We start from the raw sequence: 18,293 nt of genomic DNA, 5'->3' as shown, positions 1-18,293 counted from the left end.
GATGCTCAGAAGCTGGAGAGAACCTCCCCTGTGGTACAGGCTGAGGGAGCTGGGGCTGTGCAGCCTGGAGAAGGCTGGCAGCACAGTGAGGAAGAGTTTCCTGTCCCTTCCCTATCCCTCCTTCAGGGGAGTTTTAAATCTTCCTTCTCTCCTTGTCTCCTGTGCACGTGGGGGGCATTTATCCTCCTGCCTTTCGTGGCTCTGTGTTTGGAGAGTGGCCTCTGTGCTGCTGGAGATGAGCTTCTGCTGCTGAGCCTGTGTCCAGGGGGACATCCCTGTGCTGCTGGTCATGGAGGGGCTTGTGCAGCTCCTCAGAGCATCTCTGCACCCTCTGGTGGGACAGGGAAGCGCTGTGGCTCCCAGGCAGGCTGCAGGCACTGCTCAGATACAAGCACAAGGCCTCCTGCAACGCCTTGGACACCTCTCAGGTTGTGGAGGGAGGGGCAGGGAGACACAGGCCTCGGGGTTTGTGCTGCCTCTTCATGCCCCGCAGGATCTCTGGCTGGGGGAAGGAGCAGATACCTGCTGCTGGCATCTCAGGGATGGAGCTGGTGCTTACCTCATCCTCTGGCTGTGCCTGCAGGAGGAGGAGGGGAGGACAGCAGGGGATAACAGAGGATTACTTACAGCCAGCCTGAGCCAGCCCTGCCTTCAGCCTGTGCTGCCTTCAGAGCTGAGGGGGAGGCAGGCAGGGAACGTTCAGAAACACAAGGCTGGGAAGTGATTTAATTAAGGCACCACTGAGCTGCTCTCTCTCGGGCACCAGCCCACCACCCTCTGCCAGGACCTGGGGCTCCCTTTTCCTCCCTCAGGGCTCAGCACCTGCTTATTTCAGTGTGGTTAAACTGTCTCTGGAGCAGTCTGGGGTGCACCAGCAGCTCCCACCCCATGCTGATCCCAGCAGCAGCTCCCTCAGTTTGTGTCACTGTGGCTTGTGTGGGCTGCAAGATGATCACAGAGCCCCAGAGTGGGTTGGGTTGGAAGGGACCTTCAAGAGCATCCAGCTCCAGCCCCCTGCCATGGGCAGGGACAGCTCCCCCCAGCCCCAGGCTCCTCAGGGCCTCATCCAGCCTGGCCCTGAACACCTCCAGGCAGGAGGCAGCCACAGCCTCCCTGGGCAGCCTGTGCCAGGCTCTCCCCAGCCTCACTGCCAAGGATTTCCTCCTCATCTCCAGCCTCAATCTGCCCTCCCCAAGCTCCAATCCATTGTCCCTCACCCTGCCACTCCCAGCCCTCGTCAGCAATCCCTCCCCAGCTGTCTTGTAGGCCTCCTTCAAGTGCTAGCAGGCTGCCAGTGTCACCCAGGCAGGTACCACCTAGGGTGCAGCTCAGCCCCATGGGGCCATGAGTGGAGCTGGGCTGGGTGCAGCCCCTCCCTGAGCTGTGCCTGGGGGTGGGGGGAGCACAGCATCCCTAGCACCCATGTCCTCTCTCCTGTGAGAGAGGCTGGGGAAGGGTCTGGAGAGCAGGGCTGGGGAGGAGCAGCTGAGGGAGCTGGGGGGGTTCAGCCTGGAGAGGAGGCTGAGGGAGACCTTTTGGATCTCTACAGCTCCCTGAAAGGAGGTTGGAGCCAGCTGGGTTTGGTCTCTACTCCTAAGGACAAGTGATAGGACGAGAAGAAACAGCATCAGGTTGCACCAAGGGAGCTGGAGATGAGGACAATTTCTTCCCCAAAGGGTTGTCCAGGCCTGGCCCAGGCTGCCCAAGACAATGGTGCAGTCTCCAGCCCTGGAGGTGTGGTGCTGAGGGCCAGGGTTTGGTGGTGCCCTGAGCAGTGCTGGGGTAAGGATTGGACTTGAAGGCCTTGAAGGTCTCTTCCAGCCAGAATGGTTTTATGACTCCCATTCTCCATCTGTGTCTCTCCTTGTCCCCCTTGCAGCTCCTTCGGGGGAGCCCAGCCCCCAGGGCACAGCAGAGCAGCGGTGGTGCCCTCCTGGCTCCTCCTGCCAGTCCTGCAGCATCCCTGGGGAGGCTCAGCCAGCCCTGCCCACTGCCGGCCGCCCCCGGGGGGAGGGGGATTAGCATCCCAGGATCGCGTTAACCCTCTTAGCCCAGCCCCCTGTGCTGGAGCTGCTCCTGCCCCCAGGGCCCCTAAATCCCTTCCAGGTCCCTGCAGCCCCAGTTCCCAACCCACTCTGCCACTGACCTAGATACCGGTGCGAGGCTCGGCTGCCACGCAGGCAGCCAGGCTCAGCAGCTCCCTGCCAGCAGCCCCACAGCACCCAACCCAGCTTGCCCTCTCTGAAGCTAATTAGGAGGAAGCTGCTCCCTCTGGCACAGCAGGACAGCAGCAGCCACCAGAGACACAAGTGGCTGTCCCCTGCTTCCTGGAGCTGCACATGGAGGAGGCTGGGGTTTGGATCTGGCAGGACCATGCCCAGCTGATGCCCAGCTGATGCCCAGCTGCAGGGGCTTGGGCTGGCTGTGTGAGTTTACTCTCCTGCTGACAGGACACAGGTTAGGAGGTGAGCTGCTGGGAGGCAGCTCCAGGGAGAAGGACCCTGCAGTCCTGGTGGACAGTAAGTTCTCCATGGGACAGCAATGTGCCCCTGTGGCCGAGGCCAATGGATCCTGGGCTGTGGCCAGCAGCTTAAAGGAGGCTCTCCTGCCCCTGGGCTCTGTCCTGCTGAGGCCACACCTGGAATAGGATGTCCAGTTCTGGGCCCCTCAGCTCAAGAGGGACAGAGACCTGCTGGAGAGTCCAACGGAGGCTCTGAGGATGATGAAGGGATTGAAGATCTCTGCTGTGGAGAAAGGCTGAGAGCCCTGGGGCTGCTGAGCCTGCAGAGGGGGAGGCTGAGGGCACCTGATCCATGTCTGCACAGAACAGCAGGGGTAGAGCCTGCATGCCACAGGCAGGGGCTGCACACCCTGGGCACTGCCTGCAGCTTCCCTTGCAGGGCTCAGGAGGGACCTGGCTGCAGCGTGGCAGAGGGCAGCAGGAGCCTTCCCTTCCCCAGGGCTTCAGGAGGCTTTTCTGAGCATCAGCTAGGGGAGCAGCCCCCCCAGGGCTTCCTGGTCCAGGACACACAGCACAGACAAGCAGAGCCATCACAGAACCAGTGTTTATGAGGGTGACTGAGTCAGCCCCTTGCTCACAAGCCACTACACAGGGGTGCCAAGCAGGGCCACAGCACGCTGGGGACGTGCTGCTCAGCTGGCAGCAGCAGAGGCGGAGGGGGAGCAGCGCTGGCAGGCACAGGGCTTCAGCAGGGAGCCAGAGGGTGGGACACAGACAGCTCCACAGCCCCTCTTGGCCCCACCAGGGACTGGCCAGGAAGGAGCAAAGGGCCCAGCTGGGCCACAGCCCCTGGCTGCTTGCAGGGTGCAGGGAGCATGTCCAGCAGGGCTGTGGGGAGCAGGGTGTCCATGCTGCCAGGCCTGGCAGTCTGACAATCCTGCTCCCTCCACATGGCAAAACTCTCCCTTCACTTCTGCTCCAGGCTGCCCAGGGCCACACCAGCCAGAGGAGGCTGCTGCAGTGGTGATGGGGACCCCCCCAGCAACCCCAGGGTCAGTCTCAGAGCATGGGGATGCTGACAATACCAGAAAGCACCTGCAGAGCCCATCCTGAGCTGCAGGGAGCCAGGGAGGGGCACCACTGGCAGCTGAGCCCCGCCATGCCAGGGTGGGTGGCAGTGCAGGCTGTGTTGCTGGGGTGCAGGGCAAGGGAGGAGCTGGCTCCAAGCGGCCCAGGCCAGGCCAGGGATGCTGCTGGGAATCTCCAGGGGCAAGGCAGCAAACCTGGAGTCCTGAGCACCCACACCCAGCCCAGGGCTGGGGCAAGAGTCTGGTCCTCGCCTGACCTCACAGCCAGGCATGGCCCCCAGTCTACCCTGCCACTGCTGGAGGGAAGATGCAGTTGGGCTCCTGCTGTGCCAGCCTTTGCCAAGGTCCCTGCCCAGCCCCTGGCTCTGGCCATGCCCCTTCTCCATCTCATGTCACCAGCTGCTCCTCAGCCTTGTGGGAGGTGGGGACAGCAGGGATGATGCCAGCAGGGAAGCACCTTTGGCCCCTGCCTCCTCCCACAGGCTGAGCAGGAGCATGGATGCAGCCAGCATGAGACCCCCCCCAGGCTTGCCTGCCCTGGTCCCTGAGGAGCCTCTGCACCCCCAGCTGTGCAGCCAGACCAGCAGGAAGGAGGTTTGCTGCTTTGGGGCAAGGTGGTGAGAACAAAGCTTGTGGTGAGCAGGGCAGGCACTGAGCTGAGCTCCAGCTCCTGAGTGCTGAGGATGAGGAGGGGAAGGAGCCAGCCCCACCCCACCCTCCGTGAAGAGTGGAGTGGGGAAGGGCAACACCTTCACCACCTCCAGCTGGAGCCACACGTCCAAAGGGACCAGGAAGAGGTGGAGGAGAAAGAGAAAGAGAAGGAGGAGGAGGAGGAAGAGGAGGAGGCTGCTCTCTGCTGTGGGGAAAGGATGTGAATGCTCCCACAGGCAGGTGCCCCCCCACGCCCTGGGGCTGTCATCTCTTGCCGTCCTCCGCGGTGTGGGTGTCGGGCAGCTCGGCGGCAGGCTGGGCGCTGGGCTGGACGGCCTGGAGCCTCTCCTGCAGGCTGCCGCTGGGGAACACCACGTAGCGGGCGCTGAGGCGCTGCGCCCGCGGCTCCCGCAGGTTCTCCTTGCTGTGCCAGATGCCGTAGCCAAAGTACACCAGCAGGCCTGCGGGGGGGGCACACGGGGACGAGAGAGCTGGCGTGGGCCCGGCCGCCACCCCGGGCGGGCGAGCAGCGGGAGCCGCCGCACCAGGGTGACCACCACGACCTGGTCACCCGCGGAGGCTTCTGCTGCTCCCCCGCGGGGATGCTGGAAAAGGAGGGGGAGGAGAGCGAGGTGGGAGGGGGCGAGGCATCCCCTCTCTCCTTGCTGGAAGGACTCCCTGAGCTCCAGGGAGCTGCCTCGGGGGCAGGGCAGCTCCAGAAACCAGAGAGCAGCAGGGAGATGCTGGGAGACCTCAGCTTGTGTGAGCAAAGGGCAGCGGGGGGAAGAAAGGGGCAGGATGCACTTCCAGACCCAGCACGGGGTGAGGAGAGCTGCTGAGGCAGCCAGGCAGGGCCAGGGCAGGCTCAGCTCCCTCTCCCCAAAGGGGCTGGCTGGTGCCAGGGCAGGCTCAGCTCCCTCTCCCCAAAGGGGCTGGCTGGTGCCAGGGCAGGCTCAGCTCCCTCTCCCCAAAGCAGCCAGCTGGTGCCAGGACAAGCCCAGGTGCCCCCTCCCTAGAGCAGCCCCAGAGCCCTGGGGGCACTCACCTAGGAGCAGCCAGATGGCAAAGCGGAGCCAGGTCATGTAGCTGAGCTTCAGCATCAGATAGATGTTGAGGACGATGCTCAGTGCCGGGGAGAGGGGCACCAGGGGGATCTGTGGCAGAAAAGGAGTTGGGGGGAGGGGTGAGACCTGCAGGACCACCTCCCCCCACCCTTTAAACCACAGAGACTAAAGCCAGCACGGGGGACAAGGTGACTGCCGCCCTGGGCATCCTGAAAATGACTTTTATCCCAGGAGAAAGGAGAGTTCTGGAGCCTGGAGCTGGGAGCCAGGCTGGCAGGGTGGGCACAGGCCCTGTAGCAGCCCAGAGACACCGTGGCAAGGACTGAATAAGCTCTGGGTGCCATCTGGAGCAGATGTGGTCCTTGCTGGAGCAGCCAGGGCAGGGGCAGGGCAGGGAGGTGGTGTGAGCACTGCTGTCACCATCCACACTGCTGCACCACACCAGGCTCCAGACAGGGTGGAACCTGGAGCCGGGGCAGGGGGAAGCACAGGAGGCACAAAAGTGGCTGAGGAGAAGAGCTCAAGGGCGGGCCAGAGGCAGAGGGGGTTGGGAGACACAGGAGGGGAGTAGGGGATTGTAGGATGGAGCCCAGGGCAGGCAGGAGCCATCCTGTGGGATGGACATAGAGCTGCTGGGGATGTCTCCTCCTGGGGACCACAGGCACCCAGAGTGGTGCCAACCACCTCCCCATAGCCCTTTAGTGGCACCAACCACCTCCCCACCCCACAGCCTCGGCGGCCAGCAGTCCTTGGTGCCCACCCCGACCTCGCTCAGCACCACTGCGCTCACCGCCGCGCTCACCGCCGCCACCGCGGGAGGGCCGCAGGGAGCTGCCACCGTCCCCGGTGCTTGCCGACCTCCTCCTCCTGCAGCTGGGCTGCCTCCACCACACCACTGCCTCTGGGCCCTCCCGTGGGCCCACCAGAGCCGCCCCCACCCGCGGGACCGACCCTGCCCCAGCCCCTGGGGGTACCTGGAAGGTCTGTGTGCTGCGCTGCTGCTCGTGAGCCCAGATGAGGAGGAGGCTGAGGAAGAAGCCCAGGCTGAAGAGGACCAGCAGCAGGCAGTAGCTCCAGGTGGGCAGGTGGAGGTGGGTGTTGCCGAACACCAAGATGGAGCAGAGGCAGACGGCAGAGACCATCAGGGTCACCACGGCCACCGTGACCACCTCCCCCGGGTAGAAGTCGCTGAGGAACTCCAGGTAGGGCTCGAAGGCTGCCTTCAGCTGCCCCGGCTCCCGATGCTCTTTGCTCTTGTCCCTGTCCACCAGCTGGAGCTTGTCAGAGAAGGACTCATACTCCTTCAGCTCCCCGGCCGCTGGGCTCTCGTGGGGCTCAGCGCCGGGCCGGCCGCCGGCCGCCACCGCCGAACCGCCCGCCGCCGGCCCGCCCGCCTTCTGCTGCTGGAAGCGCAGGACGATGATGCTGGCGGCCACAAAGGTGTAGGCCAGCAGGGTGCCGATGGACAGGAACTGCACCAGGGCCTCCAGGTCAAAGACCAGGGCCAGCAGGGCCATGAGCAGCCCGAAGACCACGATGCCAACGACGGGCACCTGCGTGCGGGGGTGCACGCGGGAGAAGACCTGGAAGAAGAGCCCGTCCTCGGCCATGGCGTAGACGATGCGGGGCAAGGAGAAGAGGTTGCTCAGCAGGACTGTGTTCATGGCTGAGGGACAGGCAGGACCACGTCAGACCCAAGCCTCCTGGCTTCCCGGCGCCCCCTCCCCACACCTCAGGAGCGGGGTGGGCAGCGCCCCCTGCCGCCGCTGCCTGTACTCACCACAGATGGAGCCGGCAGCCACCAGGAAGCCTGCCCAGGCGTAGCCTCTCCTGTAGAAGGCGTCTGCCAGGGCAGAGTCGGGGTCCAGCGTGTGCCAGGGCACCATCAAGGTCAGCACCATCGACACCAGGATGTAGGCGCCGGTGGCCAGCCCCAGGGAGAAAGCGATGGCCCTGGGGACAGCCCTCTGCGGGTTCCTGGCCTCCTCGCTGGAGGCTGCGATGACGTCGAAGCCCACGAAGGCGTAGAAGCAGGTGGCCGTGCCAGCCATGATGCCCGAGAGCCCGTAGGGGGCAAAGCCGCCCTCCTGGGCGCTCCAGTTCTTGGGCTGCGCGAGGACGAAGCCCATGACGAGGATGAAGAGGATGACGCCCATGCTGACGGCCGAGAAGACGTGGTTGAGCCAGGAGGAGACCTTGGCCCCGAAGGAGATGAACGCGGTGGCCACCAGCAGGATGGCGGCGGCCAGGAAGTCAGGGTAGCGAGCCAGGAAGGGCACCTGCCAGGCGCCCACGTGGGCCTCGGTGAAGTTCTTGATCTTGTGGTTGAAGATGGAGTCCAGGTAGCCGCTCCAGGCCCTGGCCACGGCGGCTCCCCCGATCATGTACTCCAGCAGCACGTTCCAGCCGATGAGGAAGGCCCAGATCTCGCCCACGGAGACGTAGGTGAACATGTAGGCAGAGCCTGTCTTGGGCACCCGCGCCCCGAACTCGGCGTAGCACAGCGCGGCCAGCAGCGAGGCGAAGCCGGCGATGATGAAGGAGAGGATGACGGCGGGGCCGGCGATCTCCTTGGCCACGGTGCCCGTGAGGACGTACAGCCCCGAGCCCACCATGCCCCCGATGCCCAGCAGCGTCAGGTCGACAGTGGAGAGGCACCTGTTGAAGGAGGTCTCCATCATGTCGTCCTCCAGGGTCTTGACCCGGTTGAGCTTCTGGAAGAAGCGGGCCAGGTCGGGGGAGCGCGGCAGCCACCTCGCCATGCTGGGGGTGGGCACCAGGGCCGGGCCCCTGGCACCGGGAGTGCCCGCAGCAGCCAGGCCCTCGCCTGAAGACCTGGCAGAGGAGCAGGAAGAGGTCAGATCCCCCCTGTAGGGAGGCAGGAGGCGGTGGGGAGGGGGCGCGTCGAAGGTGTCCCTCGCTCCTGGGCTCCAGAGTGTGTCCTCCTCCAGGGTGGTGGCACGGGACAGCCACCCCTGCCTGGGCAGGGAGCCACACTCGTGTGCCAGGCAAGACAGCATCACACAACCACACAGAACCAGCCAGCTTGGAAGAGACCTCCAAGACCATCAGCCCCAACTGATCACCCAACCCTATCTGATCAACCAGCCCCTGGCACCAAGGGCCTCATCCAGGCTGCTCTTAAACATCTCCAGGGATGCTGAGCCCAGCCCCTCCCTGGGCAGCACATCCCAAGCTCTCTTGCTGGGAAGAGCTAAGGTCAAGCCTAAGCTTCCCCTGGCACAGCTTGAGACTGTGTCCTCTTGTTCTGGTGCTGGGTGCCTGGGAGAAGAGACCAACCCCCAGCTGGCTACAGCCTCCCTTCAGGGAGTTGCAGAGAGCAAGAAGGTCTCCCCTGAGCCTCCTCCTCTCCAGGCTGCACACCCCCAGCTCCCTCAGCCCCTCCAGCCCCCCAGGCTGCACACCCCCAGCTCCTTCAGCCCCTCCAGCCCCCCAGGCTGCACACCCCCAGCTCCCTCAGCCCCTCCAGCCCCCCAGGGGCAGCATCTCCCAGGCTTTTCTTTTTCTCCCACAGCTGCCTTTGAGGCCAGCCCCAGCTGCTCTGACCCTGCTGGAGGCTTCTTTGCTGCTTCCCTTCCACCTTCTTCAACGCCTGCCTGACCTTCTCCCTGGTGTGCCAGGAGCCCACCGAAGGGCTTCTGAGGAGCTCCATGCTCCCAGCATCTTGCTGCTTCCCCCAGGGAAAGCCCAGGGGCGGCTGGAGGGATGCAGCAAGCAGCCCCAGGGAGGAGGAGGAGGATGTCCCCAGCCAGATCAGGGAGCACCTTCAGCGCCTGAGGACATGCTCCAGCTGGCAGCTGCTGCCAGGAGAGCAGGACACAGCTCTGGAGACCTCCAGGTGTTGCTCTATGGCTGCTCCGTGGGGTGGTTGGTGGTTTGGGGGATGTGTCCCCTTCCAGCCGCCCTCCCCCCCGTGTCAGGTGCGTGCTCCCCACACTCCCAGCTCGGGTCCCGCTCCCGAGGTTCTGGTGCTGCTGTCTGGTCCCTGTCCCTCAGAGGCCAAAGGTCCTGAAAGGCCACCGTGACCCGATGGCAGCCACGGGGACCAGGAGCCTGTTGGCACCGCCCGTGCTGGCTGAGACGCCTCCAGCGCCGCTCGCCGCCCACATCCGAGTACCCGCGGCGGAGGGGCCGGCGTGTCCCACCCCAGCCCGGCAGCACCTGGAGCCTGACGGCAAGCGAGCATCCCTCCGGGGGACCCCGCGCTGGCGGCGCCCGTCTCGGGGTGTTTATGCGGGGGGATGCTCAGCACCGGATTCACCCCCGAAGGGGGAGCGGGGAAAGTTCCGCCCCTGTTCGGGGCCCCAGCGCGACGCCGGTCCCCGGGCAGTGCCGAACCCCGACCCCATCCCCGAGCACAGCCCCGGGGTCGCTCCCGGTGCACGGAGGGGTCGCTGCTCACCTGTGCGGGCGCGGCCGGGGACACCGCGCAGCTCCTCAGCGGCCCCGGCCCGCACCTGCTCCGCGCCGCCGCCGCCTCCCGGACCCGCTCCGGCTCCGCCTCTCGGCCCGGCGGAAGGGCGGGGGCCCGGCGCGGTGCTGCGGGAGCCCCTCGGAGGCCAGAGCCGAGGCGGCGGCCGCCGGAACCGGGCTGCTCCCGGCCCCAGGGCGAGGATGCTACGGGGGCACGGCGCGGGCGGTGCCGGCCCCGGCGCCCGGTTGGCGTCGCCCCCGAAGCCGGGAGCGGAGGTGGCGGTAACCAGGGGTGACAGATCTTGGGCAGGGCTCTGGTCGCGGTCCGGGGCGGTCCTCACGACCCCCGCCCCTGGGGTGCAGGTGCTGCGCTGGAGCCTTGCAGCCTGAACCATGAGGGAGGAGCGGGGGGCGGCGGTGCTGGCGGGATGCAGGTCGGGCTGGGCTGAAGGGCTGGGGCCGTGCTCCGCTGCTCCTTAGCTGTGCCAAGAAAAGCCTGGAGAAGCTGCCCCATGCCAGCCTCGTGGAGTTCAGCAAGGCCAAGCTCAAGATCCTGTCGTGACCCGGGCTGGAGAGATGCCCTGTGGGGGACTTGGGGGTGCTGGGGGGGTTGCAAAGCTGGAGATGAGCCAGCACCCAGCACCTGAAACCCAGCAGCTCTTCCCTGCGGGCCCAGTTCCTCTGGACCACTCCCCCTTTAAGCCGGACCCCAGCCCTGCTGTCAGCAGGTTGTCACCTTCTGGGGACACCCTCTGGGGACACCAAGGCTCTTGGCTGGGGAAAAAGCCATCCCTGTGGGTGCCCAGCAAGGCCTGGGGGGGCCCAGCCTGTTGCCCTGCAGGGGGATGATGCCGATCCCATCCCCCTGACCAGGAGCTACCCAGGGAACTCCAGGCTCTGAAGACCTTCCCCACCAGTTAACCACCTTTGGCCACCCTGCTGCTGCTCACCCCTGTGTGTGGAAACCTTCCTGAAACACAAGCTGCCCACAGGCATGGAAACTTGCCGCGGGGGCTGCTGCCTGGCAGCGCTGTCTGCAGCCAGCTGCCGGAGCCTGCGAGCTGCTGTTGTCATGGCAGTGCTGCGGCAGCACAACCCCCAGCCAGCGCTGACCCCAGGGAGGGATGGCAGCAGGGGAGGCAGGGGCCAGCCCTGCTGTCTGCTCGGCAGCTCTGAGCCAAGGCGAGCTCAGCTCCTTGGGGCACAGGGCACTGAAGTGGGGCTGAGCCCCCTGGCTGCAACCCTGACCTGGGGAAGAAATTCCTGCCAGGGAGGGGTGGGGAGAGCCTGGCACAGGCTGCCCAGGGAGGCTGTGGCTGTGCCCTGCCTGGAGATGTTCAGGGCCAGGCTGGATGAGGCCCTGAGCAGCCTGGGCTGGGGGGAGGTGTCCCTGCCCCTGGCAGGGGCCTGGAGCTGGATGAGCTTTAAGATCCTTTCCAACTCAAGCCATTCTCTGAGCCTGATTCGCTGCCCCCAGGCTGCCCCAGCCACACCACCAGCTCTGCTGCTGCTCCAGCAACAGGAGAGAGTTCATGTCAGGACAGGAGAGTCCTTCTGGGAGGTGCCACTGGTGAGGAACAGAAGTTGCTGCCAGCAACCTGGCAGCCAGCACTATCCACAGCCCTGCCCCAGTGCTCCCTTGGGGCAATGCACAGACCACAGAATGGGTTGGGTTGGAAGGGACCTTAAAGCTCATCCAGCTCCAGCCCCCTGCCATGGGCAGGGACACCTCCCCCCAGCCCAGGCTCCTCAGGGCCTCATCCAGCCTGGTCTTGAGCACCTCCAGGCAGGAGGCAGCCACAGCCTCCCTGGGCAGCCTGTGCCAGGCTCTCCCCAGCCTCACTGCCAAGGATTTCCTCCTCATCTCCAGTCTCAATCTGCCCTCCTCAAGCTTCAATTCGTTGTCCCTCAACCTGTCCTTCCCAGCCCTTGTCCAAAGTCCCTCCCCAGCTCTCCTGGAGCCCTTCAGGTACTGGATTCCTTACCAGGTTCTCAGCAAGAGTCCCAGCCCCTGTGCAGGCCCCGGGGGTTGCACCTCAGCCTTTGAGAGTCATCAGCCCAGCCCCAAGGTCTCAGGGACACTCCAGGCTCCCACTCCAGCACACTCCAAGGCCCAAGGTCACCAAGCAAGGATGGACAAACGTCAGGGCAGTCACTGGCAGCCCCAGAAGGCAGGACAGGAGGTTTTATTGCTCTCCATTTGGGAATTGGTTGAAAGCAACATAGCAAAAGCCCTGAAGGGTTCCCAGGTGCTGGAGCTGGGTGGGCACACTGAGAATGGAGCCAGCAGAGGTGGGCAGAGCCCCCCAACCCTCCCCTGAATGAGGCTGGTGCTGATACCCACCTTGAGGGCTCTCTGGGAAGGGTCTGCCTGCTGAGGAGGCTGTTTCTGTCTCACACCACACAAAAGCACCCTGGAGATAACCTCTGGACTTTTCCCTCCAGCTGCCAACCACCTGCCATGGCCTGGTGGCACCAGATGGTGAGGGCTGGGTCTGATGTGGCAGCTACTCAGCCCTGCCAGGCCCCTGCCAGACACCTGCTCAGGCCCAGTGGAGGTCAGGCTGCTCCTGCCCAGCTTCTCTTCCCACCTATGGCTGGGCTGGGTTTGCTGCCTGGATCAGCAAACTCCTGCTGAGTGCTGCAGGGAGTCCCCATCGGGTGCCTCATCCCAGCAAGGTGTCCAGCAGCAGCTTGCTGAGGCCTGGGCAGCAGCCTGGCCCTCCCCAGCCACCCCCACAGGCTGGGGGTCTGCTCACCCCAGCTCCCAGGTTATCTAAGGGCCTCAGCTGCTCCTTCTGCAGCCTCTCCCCACCACAACAGAAAGCAAAGGCATGCCCAGCCTCCTCCTGGAGGGGAGCCAGTGGAAGGCTGGGAGGTGAGCAGCAGGTTTGCTCCTCAGGAGAAAGCTTTCTTGGCCTCAGCTTCCTTCTGCTGCAGCTTCCGGATCAGCTCCAGCAGATTCATCTGCAGAGTCAGCTCCTGCAGGAGGGAGAGAGGCAGGAGATGATCCTGGTCCCTGCTGCAGGAAGCAGGGAGGGCTGGCTGGTGCCACCCACTCAGGAGCTGCTAACCTTCAGGGAACAAAAGAGTGAGCACCAAGATGGGAGCCAGGGGCTTCAGCTGCCTGAAGCATCTCTGCAGCCCAGGGCTGCCCTGTCCCCAGAGGATGGCTCAGGTTGGAAGGGGCCTCAGAGATCATCTGCTCCACCCTCCCTGCCAGGGGCAGGGACACCTCTCAGCTGGACTTGGCTGCTCAGGGCCTCATCCAGCCCAGCCTTGAACAGCTCCAGGCAGGGGACATCCACAGCCTCCCTGGGCAGCCTGTCCACAGAGGGCAGCCAAGCTCTGAGGCTGCTCCCAGCTATCACCCAGGCAAAGATAACCAAAGGCAGGCATCAGGAGCCCTGCTGTGGGTGGCTGCTGACAGAAATAACATGAAAGAGAGGGGCAGGAGGGCAGAGAGATTGCTGCTTCCACTGCTCCAGCTGAGGGGGAGAACGAGACGCTTCTTGAAGGCTGCAGAGGCAGGAATTGTGTGGGCTGTAGGAAATGCCTGCTGGACTGGGGCTGCTTAGTCTGCAGAGGAGAAGCCTGAGAGGGGATCTAAGGAATGCTTCTGAATCTCTGAGGGCTGGGGGGCAGGAGGGAGGGGACAGGCTCTGCTCAGCTGCACCCTGCCATAGGCCAAGGGGCAAGGGATGGAAACTGCAGCCCAGGAGGTTGCAGCTCAGCAGGAGGAGGAACTTCTGCCCTGGGAGGCTGCCAGAGCCCTGGAGCAGGCTGCCCAGAGAGGTTGTGGAGTCTCCTGCTCTGGAGCCTCTCCAGCCCCATCTGGATGTGTTCTGTGTGCCCTGTGCTGGAGTCTCTGCCCCTGCTCTGCCAGGGGGCTTGGACTCCATGGCCTTTGGAGGTCCCTTCCAGCCCCTGACATCCTCTGATCCTGTGCCTGTGCTTGAGCTGCTTGCTCCCACAGCTGGACAGCAGTGCTGGGAACAGCCTGACTGCATCCCCTGGCAGCTTCCCTCACGTCAGGAGACCCTGCAAGCTTCACCTTTGCATTGTTGTGGTGGCATCAGGACAGCAGAGAGGAAGCCAGGCCACAGCTCACAGCTCTGAGAGCAGCCACTGGGGAAACCAAGCACAATCTGCTCACAGCCTGAGGGCAGCATCTCCAGGAAGTCACATGCCAGCATTACCAAGATGTCCAATCAAAAAGGCTTCCTGAAGGCAATTGGCAGAGCTCAGCCAGCCACAGAAGTGCTAAACCTCTGCAGCCACTTAGGAGTCACAGCACTGCAGGCTGCTGGCAGAGCTTCCTTCCTCCACGCTGGGAAAACCACTGCAGGGTGCTGGAGATGCTGCCCTGCCTAAAGGACTTCTGCTGCTTCATTAGGAGCCTGGAGCTAGGCCTGTCCAGGGCATGGTGCTCCTCAGCTGGAGAGGTCCAGGATGGGTCACCCTGCCTCACCCAGTGAGCCAGAGCTGAGTGACAGCAACAGGGAAGCTACCAACACAAAGCACTGCCAGATTCCATAGACTCAGGGAATAGGTTGGCTTGGAAGGGATCTTAAAGCTCATCCAGCTCCAGGCCCCTGCCATGGGCAGGGACAGCTCCCCCCAGCCCAGCAGCTCAGGGCCTCATCCAGCCTGGCCCTGAACACCTCCAGGCAGGAGGCAGCCACAGCCTCCCTGGGCAGCCTGTGCCAGGCTCTCCCCAGCCTCACTGCCAAGGATTTCCTCCTCATCTCCAGTCTCAATCTGCCCTCCTCAAGCTTCAATCCATTGCCCCTTCTCCTGTCCCTTGTCCAAAGCCCCTCCCCAGCTCTCCTGGAAGGTACTGGAAGGCTGCTCTAAGAGCTCCTTGAGGCCTTCTCTTCCCCAGGCTGAACAGCCCCAACTCTCTCAGCCTGCCCTCATGGGGGAGGTTCTCTCCAGCCCTCTGGTCATCTTCACAGCCTCCTCTGGACCCTCTCTAAGAGTTCCAGGCCCTTCCTGTGCTGGGGGCCCCAGAGCTGGAGGCAGTGCTGCAGGTGGGGGCTGAGCAGAGCAGAGGGCAGCATCCCCTCCCTGTGCTGCTCTCTCCCTGCTCTGGCTGCAGCCCAGGCTGTGGCTGCACTTTACACCCTGTGCCTGAGCAGCAACCTGTGGGTTGGTGGTGATGTAGAAGCCAGACACCCCAGCCTTCTCCAGTGTGCTCTGCTGGTCTATCACTTTCTGGTCCAGCTCCAGGACTATCTTCTCGTCCATCATTCGCTGCTCCTCCCGGATCCGCTGTTCCACAGCCTGAAAGAGACACCCACCCAGGGGAGGTAAAGAAGGCAAATCCCTGCCTCCCACCTCCTCCTCACTGAAAGCAAAGAGCTCCTGAAGCACTCCTGCTCTGCAGAGTGCCTCCTGAGCACAGAGAGGGCAGCCCCAGCCCTCACCTCCTCCACTTGCCAGGGCTGAGAGCAAAGCACTCCAGAAAGCAGAGGGGAAGGCACTGGGACCTGCCTCCTTTCTGGGTGTTTGGAAGCCAGGAGACCATGACCTTGGCTCACCACAAAAGCCTTTCAGACACCAAGCTGTAGCTCTGCAAGGCTCTTCCCAAGGAGCCAAGGTGTGAGCAGCAGCCAACAGCCGAGGCCAAGCTCCTCCAGAGGCAGCAGTCCTGCTGCACCTACCCTTTACAGAACTGGTGAGGCCTGGCCAAGGCCACCCAAACTCATCAAGGTGCCAGCCTGAATGACTCCCTTCCAACCCCCAGACCACACCTGGACCACAGCTACCCTAGCTGGCAAGACCCCTGGGCTCCAACCCATTGGGAGCACAAAGGGCAGACCGAGAGGAGAGGACCTCCAAGTCAAGATGAGGAGTCTAGGTCTGTGCTGGCAAGGCCAGCTGGGGGGGCTGGTGACTCCCAGCTGCAGGGACACACACACGCAGTCAGACCCCCCTGGAGATGTGCTGCTGTGCTGCAGCAAAGGGGCTGTGAGCCCCCCTGGGAAGTTTGTCCCCAGCCAGGCCTCCCTCACCTCCATCTCCCGCTGCTGGGCAGCCCGCAGCAGGGGCAGGTTGTGAGGCCTGCAGCACTGCTGGGCCTCCTTGTGCCGGTGGAAGAGCTCCTGCTTCATCCCTGTGGCAGGAGAGGGACAGGCAGCAGGTCAGGGCACAGCTGTGCATGCCCCCAGTGCCCACCCCACCCCACCCCATCCCCTGCCCACACTGCTCTTACTGCCTGCTGCCCCCGAGCTGCCTGCCCCGTGTCCCTCCAGTGCCTCAGAACCCAGTGTTCCCCCAGCCCTCTTCCAGACCCCCCCTCACCTGCTCCCCCTGCAGCGTCCCCAGCACCTTGCCTGCACCGCTCCAGGCTCCCTCTCTGTATTCTCTCCAGCCAAGAGATCCCAGCTTGGGATCTCCACCCCCTGGTGCCTGGGTGCTACCCCTCCTCCTGCCCTGGACCTGCCCCAGCCCAGTGCTCCTACACAGCCCCTGCTGGAGCCTGTTCCCCCCTTGGACTTGCTCCCCCTGCCCGGTGCCTCCCCAGCTCCGCACCCTCCACCAGGTCTGCTCCTCACCAGGCTCCCCTTGGCCTCCCCTCGGAGCTGTCCTGTGTGCCTGCTTCCTCCCGGTCCCTCCCCGGGCCTGCCCTTCACCTCCACCATTGTCCACCCGCCATGTGCCCCCCGGGCTCCCCCTCCCCGGGCTCCATCCCCTCCCCGGGCTCCCCCTCCCCGGGCTCCATCCCCTCCCCGGGCTCCCCCTCCCCGGGCTCCATCCCCTCCCCGGGCTCCCCCTCCCCGGGCTCCATCCCCTCCCCGGGCTCCCCCTCCCCGGGCTCCCCCTCCCCGGGCTCCATCCCCACCCCGGGCTCCATCCCCACCCCGGGCTCCATCCCCTCCCCGGGGCCCGTGCCCTCCCCTGCGTTCCGGCGCCCGGGGCCGGTCCGCACCGCGGTGCTCGCTGTGCAGCTGCAGGCGCTGGCTGTAGAGGTTCTTCTCGGTGAGGTGCTGGATCTCCAGCAGGCCCTGCACGATCTCGAACACGGTCCCGTCCAGCAGCGCCAGGGCCAGGTCGCTCAGCGTCGTGTAGGAGAGACGCTGCTGGCAGGAGCTGTCGGAACCGGACCCCGGGTCAGTGCCGCCCCCCGGATCGGGGCAGTGCCGGCCCCCGGGTCGGGGCAGTGCCGGCCCCCCGGGTCGGGGCAGTGCCGGTTCCGGGGCAGTGCCGGTTCCGGGGCAGTGCCGGCTCCCCGGGTCGGGGCAGTGCCGGCCCCCGGGTCGGGGCAGCGCCGGTTCCGGGGCAGCGCCGGTTCCGGGGCAGCGGCGGCCGCCGTCGCCTCGCTCCCCCCGCACCACGGCGCTCCGCTCACCTGGGCAGGGCCTTCACCAGCGTCTGCAGCTCCGACAGCAGCCGGTAGTGCCGCTCCTGCTGCCGGGACAGTTGCTCCGTCGCCGTCTCGTATCCCCCCGGCCCACCGCCGCCACCACCGAACCGCTCCATGGCCCCACCGTGCGCGGCCCCGGCAGTGCGCGTGCGCGGCCCCGCTCCGCCCCTTCCGCACCCCCGGGGCCGCCACCGCCCGGTTCCGGCGGTGGTAGGGGAGTGGCGCCGCCCGGTGGCTTGGCTTCCGCCGGTGCTGTGCGCTGGGCAGCAGCCGTGCCCGAGGCACTCCGAGGGGTTCCCGGCGGTTTCCTCTCCAGCCCATCCCATGGGATGTGCAGGGGCAGCAGCGGCGGCGGCTCGGGAGCCGTCACCGAGGTACCGAAAGACGGTAGCGAAAACGTCTCGGGCGGAGGGCGGCGGATTTGAGCTGCCCTCTGGGGTGACTTTGCCCTGGCTGCAGGCGCGGTGACCCCCGCACCGCCGGCAGTGGGCTGTCCCCTGCTCCAGCTGCTTGGCTTCCTGATTTCGTTCCTGCCTGGGCAGCATCTGGGAGTTCATCTCTGCCACAAAAGTCTGACAACAACTGTTGCAGTGCCACAGGGCAGCAGGGGTTGGAAGGGACCCCCAGAGCTCAGCCAGTCCAAGCCCCTGCCAGAGCAGCATCACCCAGGGCAGGCTGCACAGGAATGCATCCGGGGGGGCTGGAAAGGCTCCAGGGAAGGAGGCTCCACAACCCCCCTGGGCAGCCTGCTCCAGCGCTGTGAGAGCCTCACTGTAAGGAAGTTTCTCCTCATGTTGAGCTGAAACCTTCTCTGCTCAAGCTTGAACCTGCTGCTTCTTGTCTCATTAGTGCACAGCACCCACAAGAGCTTGGCCCTTTGACCCCCAGCCCTCAGCTATTAGACATTGATCAGATCCCTCTCAGCCTTCTCCTCTCCAGACCAAACAGCCCCAGGGCTCTCACTCTCTCTTCACAGGGGAGATGCTCAAGGCCCCTCAGCATCCTCCTGGCTCTCCCTTGGGCTCTCCCCAGCAGGTCTGTGTCTCTCTGGAACTGGGGGCCCAGAACAGGACCCAGGATTGCAGCTGTGGTCTCAGCAGGGCAGAGCAGAGGGGGAGCAGAACCTCCCCAGCCCTGCTGGCCACACTTCTCTTGCTGCACCCCAGGCTCCCCTTGGCTCTCTTGGCCCCCAGGGCACATTGCTGTCCCTTGCAGAACTTGCTGCC

At 65.0% G+C, this 18,293-nt stretch overlaps 2 protein-coding genes across 2 annotated transcripts; both read right to left on the bottom strand.

Annotated features, from left to right (window-relative positions):
• Positions 1-3,051: 3,051 nt before the first annotated feature.
• Positions 3,052-9,768, bottom strand: SLC7A4 (solute carrier family 7 member 4). The gene is made up of 5 exons (XM_068161895.1): positions 9,688-9,768; positions 7,045-8,099; positions 6,239-6,930; positions 5,246-5,354; positions 3,052-4,661 (listed from the first exon to the last, which is right to left on the bottom strand). The coding sequence occupies exons 2-5, from the start codon at positions 8,024-8,026 to the stop codon at positions 4,465-4,467; spliced, it is 1,980 nt and encodes a 659-aa protein (XP_068017996.1). The 5' UTR covers positions 8,027-8,099; positions 9,688-9,768; the 3' UTR covers positions 3,052-4,464.
• A 2,073-nt stretch (positions 9,769-11,841) lies between these two features.
• LOC137453004 (protein DGCR6) lies at positions 11,842-17,192 on the bottom strand. Its single transcript, XM_068161893.1, has 5 exons — positions 17,053-17,192; positions 16,633-16,793; positions 15,716-15,816; positions 14,844-14,984; positions 11,842-12,680 (listed from the first exon to the last, which is right to left on the bottom strand). Exons 1-5 carry the CDS (start codon positions 17,181-17,183, stop codon positions 12,597-12,599), a joined length of 618 nt encoding a protein of 205 aa, XP_068017994.1. The 5' UTR covers positions 17,184-17,192; the 3' UTR covers positions 11,842-12,596.
• Between the last annotated feature and the right edge of the window lie 1,101 nt (positions 17,193-18,293).

This window comes from Melanerpes formicivorus, unplaced genomic scaffold (assembly GCF_026170545.1).
Source record: "Melanerpes formicivorus ecotype bairdi unplaced genomic scaffold, bMelFor1.0.p_v2 SCAF_60, whole genome shotgun sequence".
NCBI classification, from domain to species: domain Eukaryota; kingdom Metazoa; phylum Chordata; class Aves; order Piciformes; family Picidae; genus Melanerpes; species Melanerpes formicivorus.
This window is presented reverse-complemented; position numbering and strand designations above follow the sequence as displayed.